The 14,112-nt window shown below is 39.5% G+C and overlaps 1 protein-coding gene across 1 annotated transcript; it reads right to left on the reverse strand.

The window, feature by feature from the left end:
* Positions 1 to 317: 317 nt before the first annotated feature.
* On the reverse strand, positions 318 to 6,457 carry LOC124885094 (G-protein coupled receptor 151). The gene has a single exon (XM_047344658.1). The coding sequence runs from the start codon at positions 2,465 to 2,467 to the stop codon at positions 1,331 to 1,333; it is 1,137 nt and encodes a 378-aa protein (XP_047200614.1). The 5' UTR covers positions 2,468 to 6,457; the 3' UTR covers positions 318 to 1,330.
* Between the last annotated feature and the right edge of the window lie 7,655 nt (positions 6,458 to 14,112).

A 14,112-nucleotide genomic window follows, 5' to 3' on the forward strand; every position in this document is an offset into this window, starting at 1 on the left:
ATAAAGAAAAAAAAGTCTGTAAAGAAATGTTTTGTCTTTTAATTTAAACTGAACACTTTAGACAATGAGTAGCCTACACATACTTAGTGAATATACGTAAATGATGCTTTCACTGAAACAACATTTATGACGTGACCTAAATTGCACCACTGGATTAGTTGTGAGTTTAATACGAAAAAAGGATCTCTGTTTGAACTGTGAATGTAACCTCTGAGCGCTCTCTATTAAATGGAGAGATTTGATCCATGTCGAATTGCATTTTATCTCTGATTAAAATAATGTTTAATAGCCATGAAAAAGAAAAACAATGACACTCCTCATATGTAAGTGTGTTTTAATACTGTAATGTGTCACACAAAGAGAATCACAACTAGATTGCTCGAGTATCCATATGTACAGTTGTATTTGTACAAATAATTCCCACTATAAACAAAGATGTCCTATAGACAAAGCATCAAAGCTGCAAGCAAGAACAAATATTCAGAACTAAAATATAAAACGTAAGTAACAACAGAGCCGGCCCAAGGCTTCATGGGGTGTACACATAATTTGATCTGGGGCCTTCCAGCTCAACTAGTGCACCCTCCCCTGTATCAGCCATATATTATATATCCATAAAAATCATCATTATAATTTACAACTAGAAAGTAATATTTGTCACACAATGCAATATATTGATTGACAAAGAAATGGAAGATGCTTGTATTACATTCACTTCACAAAAAGTAAAAAAGAAACAACAATCTAAAATATTTTTGCTGAAAGGTTTTTATAGCCTGACTTCAGAGATTTACATCTAAACCATAATGCACACTGTAATGAAAAATATTTAGAGTATTAATATTTCTCCTGCTTGAAATTAAACATTTTAAACAAATAAATAAATAAATAAATTATACCTTTAATTATATGTATACAAAATGTATAGATCAGATTGTTTAAAATGTGCTGCACATCACCATTACCGATAGGCTTTACTGACTAATAGCATTTAACATTTTAAATCTTGAGGATCAAAAGTGTAAACGTGTAAAATCGAGCTTGTCAATTCATGTCCTCTCATACAAATATCTGTACTCTATTATTTTGTGACAATTCTAGTGTTCTTTGCGGGCCTCCTGCTGGTGTGGAAGCACTAAGGAGCTACATAGTTCGCCAGTGCCTCGGGCCGGCTCTGTACAAAACATGATAGTGTAGAAGCTTAAGTTACATCTAATCATGCTCACAATACCAAACTGGCCACTAAAGCCTTTAATACGGGTCTGAGTGGTGGGTGGACAGACCACAACGCAGCCACTAACAAACCGAAATCGTCTGCTAGAAAAGTTCATTACAACATCTTCTCCTCTTTCTCCCACGGAACTGGATCATGCTCGTCCTCTACGTGCGTATTCCTGCGCCCTGTCCAGAAGTGTTCCACGTCGGGGAACGTCGCCTCCTTCATCTGAGAGACGGCGTTGCCCACAGCGTTCGCCCCGACATCTGCCCCGTTCCCCTCGGTCTGCGGGCACCTTATGGCGGGTACGCGCTTGTTGCTCCTGCAGGTCGTAATGAACCAGAGCGCAACCAGTCCTTGGCGCACGTCGTCGTACATGATCATCAGGATGACCGGGGACAGGGAGCTGCATGCGTAAAGCAGGACCTGCGCAAACATCATCAGCCCCACCGGGGGTTTGTTGTAGCCCAGCCTTATCCAGGTGAACGTCCCCCACTCGGGCAGCAGCATGAGGCCCAGAGCACCGCTTAAACACAGCAGAACCAGGACCACTTTGCTCTGATGTTGCGGGCTAGGCGCGTGGTTCACTGCAGTGTACAGAGTCTTGGTGTAGTAGGCGATCGTGAAAATGACCGGTGCCACAAATGTGACAGTTGGATAGATCTTGTAGAACAAACTCATAAAATCAGACGCGCACACCGGCATCTCGGACACGCAGACAAAGTCGCTGCCGCGCGACAACAAAGAGGCGAAGAGCATCTGCGGGATAGGAAACATCATGGACACTATCCAAATGAACGCCAGGGCTCCGTGGACCCACGTCGGGCTGTAGAGGGGCCCCGAGGCGGCGGTGCGTGGAATCAATGTATGTTTGGCTTTGGTGGTCGCTGCCAGAATTAAAGTTTTGGCGACAACACAGGAGTGCTGGAACCAGTCTGTGGTTCGGCAAGCAAAACTGCCCAGGGTCCAGGTCTGCCTGTAGTAGGTTACGGCGCGCACTGGTGCGCACAGTAAAAGGATCACCAGGTCCGTGGAAGCTAGAGAGGCGAGAAGGGCTTTCACCTCAGAGCCCCTTCCGTTCCTGAAGTCACGGATGAAGATCAGTAATACCAGCAGGTTACACACCGCGCCGGATACGCAGATCCCGATCAGTAGGACTGGCATGACCGTCCTGGTGTCCTCTCCCAGGAGAAGTTGGGCTCCTCCGACGAAATCAAAAAAGGAGACATTTGCTGGTCGATCAATATCCATCTCCTCCACTGTAATTCTAAGGTTTGAGTTCCTCAAAAGTTATATTGAAATTCTTCGTGGATAAGAATTTCAGCTCAATTCTGCCCTAATTCTCAAGAGACGCAAAGCGGAGGAGCTGTCCAGCGCACCGCAGTGCTGAAACTCTACAAATGGAACAGCAAGTGGGAGAGCAGGCTGGTAGGTATGGGCTATTTCAAGTGCTGCCATTTAGCATCGTCAACCACGCACGTCACTTTATCAGTGTGACTCCAGGCTACAGCGCACATGAAGGCCAGCCCATCTCCAACCTCAGAGGAATCACAGCTCAGAAAAACAGGTTTTCACACCCCTTCATTTCTTTCACATTTACCATGTTACAACCAGAAATATGAAATGTGTTTTATTGGAATTTAATAGGACAGACCAAGACAAAGTAGTATATGCTTGTGAAGCAGCATGAAAATGATACGTGGTTATAAAATGTTTTTTTATAAATACAAATCTAAAAAAGGACACTTAGTACCTTCAGAAATTAGCAACAGAGTTCATTTTTGTGTTATTTAATCTGCATAAATACAGTTGATCTATGAAGGTCTAAGAGGTTTTTAGAGAGCATTAAGAAACAGGATCAAAAGAAGCAGCAAAGAGGCACATATCGTTGGAGAAGCTGCAGAGATCCACAGCTCAGGCTGTTTGTAGGGCAATTACTGTTTATACACAGGTGTAGCCCAAAGTTGTATGGGGCTTTGAGCAGAATTTGATTTTGGGCCCCCTTTTTTTGCTAAGAACATCACCACCACTAACAGCGTTTCAATAGAGATTTGGTGAAATCTGGGAGAGAGGGTCAAATTTAATTGGCTGAGCTTAAAAGCAATCGTGAATAATTGGTCAATATTTGCTGATGTTTTTGTGAACAAACCGTGCAAATCACAAAGATTAAGCTCGGAGCATCAGATTGTTTCTACGTCAACACAACAATCAAACAATTGATTATTCTTTGCATTTTTACAAAGTAAATTTGACAATTCCTTTAAATCTTACATTTTAGTTTTAAGCCACTTAAAATATGTAAATGTATCTAAGCTGAAACCATCCAATCAAATTCAATAGTATTTATGTTCTCAATAAACAAATACAATTTGTGTTCAAATTAAAGCATTTATTTGAGGCCCCTGATAGGTTGGGGACCCTAAGTAGCGGATTAGTTTGCTTATGTCTAGGGCTGATTCTGGTCAAGCATTCTATAAATCTGACGTTTATGGAAGAGTGGCCAGAAGAAAGCCATTGTTCAAAGAAAGCTGTTTAAAGTTGGCCATGTAGGGAACACAGCAAACATGTAAACCTGACATCAGAATTGAACATTTTGGAAAGCAGAACTCTTTGAGTGGTGGAAAAAAACAAAAAAACAAAACAAGGATCCTATATCATCCTGAGCACACTTTCCCCCTCAGTGACACATGGTGATGGCAGCATCATGCTGTGGGAATGTTTTTCATCAGAAGGGACAGGGAAGCTGCTCGCTGCTCAGACCAACTGAGAAATGGTGGTGAGCCTTAAAAATTGCTGTTACATTCAGTTTGACTGAGCTTGAGCTATTTTACATGAAAGAATGAACAAAAACATCGGTCACTGCTGCCAAGTTGTTTAAGCATGGTCCTCAAGTTTTAGATGTGTCCTTGCTCCAATACAGCTGTTTCAAATTGTTTGAATAGCTCCTCAGTATCTCATTTTCTGCAGGATTCTGCTGAGGACCAATTCATTTGATTCAGTGGTGTGTTGAACCAGAGAAGCACCTAAAATTCACAGGTAACCAGCCAGGACTGACCTTGGGCACCTCTGTGTAAGGGACGTAATCCAAAAGACTTGCAGCTGTAACTGCAACAAATGTGGCTGAAAGCATTGACTAAGGAGGGGATGAATAGAAATCCATGTTGCACTTTTCAGATTTTTATTTGAGTGACATAATCGTTTTCATCCCACTTCACATTTATATATTACTTTGTTGGTCTATCACATAAAATCCCAATTAAACTTATTGAGATATGTGGTTGTGAGTTAATAAACAGGTATGAACTTTCTAAGGCTCACATATGACTTTTCTGCTATTTATCAGCGAAAGTCTCTCATAAAAGGTGAAGAGAAAATGTCTTATTAAGCGCATCCACTGACCTTATTTTCAAATGACATCAGCTGCAGCTGAAAATGGATAGAGTTATGGCAAAACTGCAACCATACCATGTTGTGATGCACTCAGCCCTAGCAGCCTAGATACATGTTTGTTTATCCTGGATATCCATGATGTACCTTGCCTGTTCCCCTTTTGACTGCTGGGAGAAGTTCCACCCGTAACCAGGAAAAATCTTGTTTCCTGTGTGAACAGAATCCTTCAAACTCGAAGGAGTGTCCACATATGTGCTTCATAAGTTGCTCTTCACCAGTATGATGCTACTTTTATAATAATTAAGAGCAAAATGCAGTGGAACGGCAAACAAAAAAGGGACGTGATTCTTACATTTATGGACACTCTTATTGAGGCTACCTAATGTTGCACCATGTTGTCCTGTTTTTTAGGACAAATGTTCTTAAATAATTGCAACAGTACAGGGTTAGGGTTCTCACATTTAATTTGGAAATTCCCCTTAGAAAATGTGTTGTGGGCAAGTCAGGACTACAGACCATACAGTTCACCACCAGCACCCGGTTCTTCCGGAGGCCATGCCTTTGTAATGTGTGCACAATGGGGTTTTGCATCTACTCGTTAAAAATGTATGAATGTCCCTGGGAAAAAAGTATGTCTTGGAGGCAGCATATGCCGCTCCAAAATCTTGCTGTCCTTTTCTGTTTAACAATGCCATCGCAGAATTGTGAACTAGTTTTACTAACAGTACTGGTTCTGATACAACTCTCCCTGAGGGATCAGAGATCACCGGTGTCCAGTTGCAAGGTTCAAGGTTACTTTATTTGTACCCAAAAATATTCATCAAAACATAAAAGTTGTTAAAAACAAACATAAAACTCCACACATACATAGCCACTACCACTACGTACACATGCTCCCTTTGAAAGCTCAGTCAAGGTTCAGTTCAGGCTAAACATGCCCAAAACATAGTTTTGAAACAGTTCAATGATTTTCTTATACATTTACATTGCACAGTAAAAGTATTCATGCATTTTCAGCTTTTTTTTTTTTTTTTTTTTACATTTTGGCACATTACAACAGCAAACCTTAATGTTTTTTGTTGGTATTTTGTGTGACAGATCCATACAAAAACTGCATAATTGTAAAGTAGAGGGTAGTGGGTAAAATGTTATGAATGGCAGAAGGTTCGAATAGTTCGAAGGTTCACCTTCTAGAATGATAACAACCCTAAATTTACCGCCAGACCAACAGTAGAAAGATTCAGATGAAATTATATTCATGTGTGAGAATGGCCCTGTCATACGGGTCGAGCGGTCATGGAGGTGGGACCCAAATGGCAGCAATAAACACAAGCTTAAAGCGACGTCAAACAGTGCTAAACCACACCAAAACCACCTGAACAATGAATGACAGTTTGCTGAAATACAAATGGATCTAAATTAGAAGAAACCATTACCAGGGACAAAACAGCTGCCACTATTGAAGATGGAAAATAGTACAACAATATTTACATTAATTAGTTTGAAAACACATTATTTACAAACTGATCCAAACTAAAAATATTTTAATTTAATCCCAATAATTATTCCATAATGAACATAAAAAGTACCATCTTGCTAAACCCTTGGTAGTCCCTTAAAACAGTTTGCATTTATGTTATTACCTTAAAACAGTCTTCTAATAGATATGATTAATCTATCCTTAGGAAATGAATATGTACCACAGGCTTTTATGGTAGCTGTAATCTACTTATGAAAAAACTTTAAGAAACATTCTCTTGATCAAGATGACTTAATAAATTACAGACCTATTGTTGGAATAATTGAATAAAGACTTGTCTTATAGTTTCTCCTATTCTTTAACTTGACTATTTGATCTCATAACCTTTCATGATGTTTGTGTGAGTAAAGGATGTGTGAGTTTGTCTGCAGGCAAAGATCATAAATAGGAGCTGAACTAGCAGAGAAGGAAGCAGTCCAGTTGAGGAGGTCATAAAGATGAAGGCGGATTACACTCAACAAAAGGCACAACTGACCCTACAAGTTGGAGGAGACTGTGGGAAATGTGTTGTTAATGGATAAAGCTGTTTATGACCTGTTTACGATGCAGTTGTTGTTTTCCCCCATCCTTTAGAGAACAATGTTTTTGTAAACTAGGGACCCCCGAAAGACAATAAAAAGAGGAGGCGGACAGATGCTGTTCAGAGCGGTGCGAGATCTGTAACTGAGCATATCTTGACCGTTTCTCCTCGCAAAGCGAGTAAAAGGAACTAATACTTTGTCTCTCTTTTCTTTTTGTGTTGTTATAAGTATTGTTAGGTTGGTTAAACCTGACACCTATATCCAATCTTCTGTTTTTATCTAAAATATTTGAGAAAATAGTTGCTAATCAAGTGTGTGAATATTTACACAGTAATGATCTATTTGAAAAGTTTCAGTCATATTTTACGGCTCTTCATAGCACGGAAACAGCAATAGTGAAAGTCACTAATGATATTCTCCTAGCCTCAGATAATGGACTTGTGTCTGTACGTGTTCTTCTAGATCTCAGCGCTGCATTTGATAGAGTTGATCACAATATTCTCTTAGAAGGGCTAGAATATGCTGTAGGGATCAGGGGAACAGCGCTAGGCTGGTTTAAATCTTATCTGTCTGACAGATTCCAGTTTGTTCATGTAAATGATAAATCATCTTTAAACTCCAGCATGGGATACATTTTCACTTTTATGCTGATAATACTCAGCATTATTTATTTATAAATCCTGATGAGCCCAACCAGTTATATAGCCTACAGGCATGTCTAGAAGACATAAAAACTTAGATGACTAAGCTCAATTAGAATTTTTTCTTTAATTCAGACAAGACAGAAGTTTTCTTCTTTGTACCAGAATCTCTGAAAAAGAAACTGCTTAGTCAGTCACTTAACCTGGATGGCATTAAATTGACCTCGGATAGTAAAGTAAAAAATCTTGGTGTTATTTTTGACCAGGACATGTCATTTAAATCCCATATTAAACAGGTTTCTAGGATTTCCTTCTTTCACCTCTGGAACATTGCCAAAATTAGAAATATCCTGTCCAGGATTGACGCTGGAAAACTAGTCCATGCATTTGTTACTTCAAGGCTGGACTATTGTAATTCTTTACTATCAGGATGTCCACTAAATGCAGTTAAAAGCCTTCAGCTGATTCAAAATGCTGCAGCAAGAGTTCTGATGAAAATTAAAAAGAGAGAACATATTTCTCCTATTTTAGCTTCCCTTCATTGGCTCCCTGTTAAATCTAGAATAGAATTTAAATTTCTCCTCCTCACATATAAAGCCCTTAATGATCTAGCTCCATCATACATCAGAGATCTGATTGTTCCATATGTTCCTAACAGAGCACTTCGTTCTCAGACTGCAGGTTTACTGGTGGTTCCTAGAGTCTCTAGAAGTAGAATGGGAGGCAGATCCTTTAGTTATCAGGCTCCTCTCCTGTGGAACCAGCTCCCAGTTTTAGTCCGTGAGGCAGACACCCTGTCTACTTTTAAGGCTAGGATTAAAACTTTCCTTTTTGATAAAGCTTATAGTTAGAGTGGCTTAGGTTATCCAGAGCTATCTCTGTAGTTATGCTGCTATAGGCTTAGACTGCTGGAGGACATAATGACCACTTTCACTCTCTCTGCTACATTCTCATACTTGTTGTGATTATGAATCTGAGAGTATTATTCAATATTTAATATTAATATTTTAATATTTTATCAAATAATATTTTGATCTGTTAAGGGTTGTCCTGTGAATACCAGCCCAGTAAGGCGATGGTATTAGGACAAAATAGAAAGGTGTGAGACGAGCTCTGACATTATTGAACAGTATAAACTCTGCACATATATGGAATGAATTCACACAGTTTCTTAAAATACAAGAATTTATTAACAAAAATAAGTCAAGTCAAAGTCAAACATATTTCAATCAACAAACTCTTTAATATGCTAAAACAATCCAACTAAACTACCAAGCAGAATTAAAGAATAATGAAGACTAATGGGCTATGTACAATATAAACAAGTTGATTAAAGATGATTGAAAATCATGACCGAAACAGTGATGCAACATTACCATGCAATGTTTATGTTTGAGAACCAAGGATTATCTTGAAGAATCTGGAAATGGAGTTAAGTTAGTCTTGGAACCAAATTAGGCAATAATCAGCAACATTTAGACAACCACTCATAATGCAAGATCAGATAAAATTATTACAAGATCAGATAAAATATTATTTTAATAAAATAATGTTTTAAAGAATGATCTGCTGAATAAAACCACCCTTCTGGATGACTAAATATCAATGGCGTCTCATTAGCTGCCTTTATTTATTGAAACAAATATTTAAGGAAATATTACTATGTCAGGATCTGAACTGCTGATCATGTCAGTAATCAGTTTCCTCACTAGGTGTCGCAGGAGTCCTGGAATCTGGAGGCTGACAGGTGCAGCCTATCTGGTCATCAGCCACGGTGCTATAAGAAGGAGGACTGCCAGCACTTCAGTGGCTGACTGTTTTGCCCCCTGTGGTATTACACCCAGCTCTCCTCGAATCTTGTGTTTTCAAGTGTTTGTCAAAGCTAAGCTCCTTAGTAACTCTACTCCTTCCACACGGATCTTGCTCTATGCATCGTTACCTTGTTTTAAAAGAATCTTTGGAAAGTCCCACGGACCGTGAACCTCACCAGACATCTTACCTTGGCTGGTAGCCCGACCGGATCAGAGTACCGTTTCAGTTGCGAACCTTGTCCACCCTCCTCGAAGGATTACCTCCCTGGCTCCTGTCGGCACCTCACTCTGGATCAGCACTCAATCCCGACGCGTTCTCTCCCTTGTGGACAAAGTTTTAGCTTCCAGCTAACCTCCGGAGTAGTGTCTGGGCGGCTCGTTGTGTCCGCTGACCACACTGCACGTTACCACGGGATGCGGCTCCTGTTATCGTCCTTTCAGACCGGGAAAAAACTGCTCGACTCTGCGTCGTAGAGACAGTGTCTCTACAGGGAATTCTCTGGAACACAGTTTGCTTCTGCAGGCCTCAGAGAGAAAGTAAAGCAGTGCTTATACCTTAATTTCCCCCTTTTTTTTTTTTTTTTGAATGAATACCGGGTACACAAACCGTCATTAATTCGTACTTAACTCCGTGCATATGATCGATGGTCGTATGGCACCCTTGGATCCAGTTTGAAGAGTTTGTCTTATCCGGTCCCACTGGAGGCCGTGTGGAAGAGGCAGGATGTAGCAAGATCGGTGCTTTTATTTGGACACTGGTGTCACAGGAAGTCCGCAGTTACCCCGTTTCCTGGCTGTGCCGGGAGTAGGTTAATGCAATTTATTTTGAAAGTTCTAGGAAAGTCTGTACTGGCCTTTCATGTTGTAACCATGGCTGTGGGTCACAACATACTACTCTCCAATTTTGCATTATTTGCCCATTTTAGCTTTTACCTTTATGTTCTCTCACTTTTTTTTCTTTCTCTTTCTAGCAGCTACATCTGACCTAGGTCTGTGTTTAGCTGTGGCACCTTCCTGGAGGGGGACATTGGCCAAGCTTCTGCTCGCAAAAACGTAATGTTCTCCTTCTACAGATACACTTGTCCCTGTCTTTCAGTGTTTAACCCTGACTCTCCCAGACATAGCTAATGGCTGAACGTCTACTGTGACTAACTGTATGTGCTCTCTTTCATACACTGGACTTGAACGCTGGCTCAGAGTTCATCTACTTGGCTGTCTTTTTCTACTAGATGAAGCCTCTAAAAGAGCTATAACCATTAATGTTTCACTTTTCTTTCCTACAGAAAGTACTCCTGGATCAGTGCTTTTGCGTTCTTCTTGTCTCTGCTTTGTTCTCTCAAACCCCCAGTCGGTCGTGACAGATGGCTGCTCACACTGGTTCTGGTTCTGCTGGAGGTTTCTTCCTATTAGAAGGGAGTTTTTCCTCTCCACTGTCACTACATGCATGCTCAGTATGAGGGATTGCTGCAAAGTCAACGCCAGTGACTGTCCACTGTCTCTACATGGTCATCCGGGAGGAGGGAATGCTGCAAGTCACTGACTGGATGCAATCTGCTGGGTTTCCTTAGACAGAAAACCTTTTAACCAATTTGAATAATGAAGTGAATCCGACTGCACTGTTTGATAGTTAGGATTAATTGGAATGTATGTACCTGACTTGGAATCTGTATGATTGGACTGAATTGACTTTGTAAAGTGCCTTGAGATGACATATGTTGTGAATTGGCGCTATATAAATAAAACTGAATAGAAAACTGAATTAAATTGCTGAAAGGTTTAAGTTAACAATTATTGTCTAGTCAATTTTTCACAGACAGAACACTAAGATAAGGCCTTTTAACTTAGTGGAAGGCATGCCCAGACACATACACTCACATATTCCAAGTAAACAAAATAAATTAATTGAAAACCCATTAGTTATTTAACTGTGCTGTGCATATGTTTTTTTTGGCTAACATCTAAACAAACAGGCATCTAAAATATTAATGTAACAGTGACTCATTGTTATGGACCCAGTCAAAGTCCAGACCTAAATCTAGTTGGTTGTGGCTTATCTTCAAAAATTACTGTTCACAAATGGTTTCAATCCAATCTGACTTAGATTTAGCTATTCTGAAAAGGGGAATGGGTACAAATTTCAGGTTGTAAATGGAAAGTTGCTAGAGACACACCCTAAAGGACTTACAGCAATGCAGACACAATTTAGTTGTCGAGAGATCAAAAACTTTTTTACCTTGATCAACTTAAAAATAAAGCGAACTGATTGTGAAGGAATATCTAAAATCAGCCTAATTATCGGTCTGATGGTGGCCCTGAAATTCATGACACAGAATGCACCATGGCGAGGTGTTTGCTCGGCTCAAGAAGCCTCCGGATAGTGATGCAGGGGGTTTAGAGGGGTAAGGGGAGGGGTTGAATGTGGAGAGGTGTGGGTGCCCACTCAAATGCTGTCACCTCCTCTAAGAGGGATGGTTGCTAGGAGACCAGCACTACCATCACAGCATGGGACAAGAAAGATGTGTTAGGTGTCATGAATTAGTGTGGGATATGGATAGATGGAGAGATTTTAAAGGGGACTCTGGAGCTTCAGATCTGTTTAATGATCAACTACAACAGAGTGGCTGAAGAAAGAAGGCCAAAGTGAAATTAATTACCCTTCATTACTGAGGACTGCACCTCTGCTTGTGCCATAAAAGCATCCCTCTAAATATATTGCAAACTGTGTCTTCAGAAGTTAGGGAAATATTAGGATGACTTGAGTTTTTAGTTACCTTACATAAACGGATGCAGTGACACAATTTTACCTGAATAAACTGTCTAAAACCAAAAACAGCTGGCTGCCATTTTAAAAGGTAAATAAAGATAGAAGTGATATGCCTTTAATTTAGAGGTTCAGCATTAGGTGATATTATGAGTAAAGGTATAGTAAACAATTTTTACAGTCCTAAAATACTGAATGTGAGCACTTGTGAATCTGGAATCTTGTGCAGCCTTGGTATTTATGCTGGGGGCTATATTTTTCTGGACTTCTTCTTATAAAAATGACATGAGAAGAAGTGCGTAAAAAATATGTCATCACGGTCCATTAAACTGGGCACAGGAGTCCCTCAAGGACGTATGCTCAGTCCTTGGCCCTTTTACTCTTCTGACAGAAGAGTGCACTGACAAATTCAATAAAAATAGCTTTTTGGTTTGCTTACACCTACAGCAGTCATGAACTTATCTGTAACAATGATGGAAGAGTTTACAGACAAGAGGTGGGAAAGGGTTTGTGAACATAAGCTTAAAAAAAGCAGTTCTTTTCAATCTCCCTTTGCCTAAAGTGAAAATTGTTTTGCTTTCATTGCATTCGATGTGTGGGTGAAATTACATTAAAACAGAATTTAAAATATGTGTAAAAACATCTGCAGATATTTTACAGTATGATAGAATTCTGCACGTGGGAGTGGTTAATTTTTTAATAGGTCAAAATTCAAAACTGTTCATCAATAAAACATCTAAGTTATATTCACGTGGTTAACATTTTTTCTTCAAAAGAACATACAAGCACACATTCAAGGCATATGCGGGAAGCATCTTCCATTAGGACACATCAACATATGAACTTGGAAGCAAGGGATCTATCAAGTAGCAATACATTTAAAAAGACTATCTCCTTGTTGTTTGAGTTTTTCAAACTTCTCAAAACTGTTTAACATTTAGTTCTGGTAAGAACTATACATAAATGTTTTTATCAGCATAAAGGTTTTATTTGAACTATCCTTCTTCCAGGGTAATTAAACAATTATACAAACAAATTCAACAAATTTTTATTCATTGTGGAATTGTTCAAATCCACATACTGTCCAATGTATACATACAGAAACCACGTAGTCCCACTAACATTTTGTTGTCTCTTAGGAAGTTGCACAGAAGCCGCACACTTTCTGGTATAATTCTGTCTGGATATTTAACCACTGTTTCTGGCAGAATTAATGGAGTTCATTTAAATTGGTTGGGTTGGGTTAATCATAGTCTGTAGAATGTTAACAAGGGCAGAGATGAGTGACATCCTGAAAATACCAATTTTGTTTATCAAAGGGGTCAATTTAAAACACTGAACAAAGTTTAATGTTGCAGCTGAACAGCGATCGCAAGCACACATTAAATCTGGTTTTAGAAAACTTACATTAGCCATACTAAATAAGCTCCCTAAAAGGCCCTGATCTCAAGGGTATTGATTATAGGTGGACAGTCCTTAAATGCTGGGTCTGTGACAGAAAGGCAACCAGTTTACATAAACTCTAATTTTCCAAGAATATCAAATATCCTACCAGAACAACAGCAGAAGCTTGTTGATGGCATCAAAAGGGTGTGGTCAAAGTGCAAATAGGTAAGAGAAATTTACCAAATATTAGTGGAGATGTATGTATATCTTTGAGCCTAAATGGATCATTTTGACCCTCTTTGGATTAAACATGTGGGTCCATTTCTGGTTTTCAAAATGGCAGAAGCTGTATGTTGTATAACCATTCATCTCTGAGAAAAGAACAGTTAAGAAAAAGCATTAAAGGTCCAAAATTAGTATACATGCCACTCATGTATACTAATGTTGTGTTTTTTATACCAGAAATTTGGCTATTTGGATTCGCAATTGAGACATACCAGTAAAACTTTTAAGGTGGTTGGAAATTCACAACATTTATTGTTTTTCTAAATCTGGCACCCCAATGTGGCCTCAGCAACTTCTGCTAACTGGCTATCGACAAAATATCTCCTGGATGTTATATAAACACGACACTCTTCCCCAGCACTCCCCTACCAGCTGTGTGCTGATGGGACTATGCCGCTGATTGATAAAACTTCCACCTCTCTTCTCTAGGACAATGGCGCTTCTATGAGTGTTGACAGTCTAATTCTTGCAAACACACTCAGACTTATATATATTCGCACCCTCAAGATTCCACCGTACCCTTGCTGAATCTTTATTTACAGGTCCTTCTCAAAATATTAG

This window comes from Girardinichthys multiradiatus, chromosome 19, assembly GCF_021462225.1.
Source record: "Girardinichthys multiradiatus isolate DD_20200921_A chromosome 19, DD_fGirMul_XY1, whole genome shotgun sequence".
NCBI lineage: Eukaryota > Metazoa > Chordata > Actinopteri > Cyprinodontiformes > Goodeidae > Girardinichthys > Girardinichthys multiradiatus.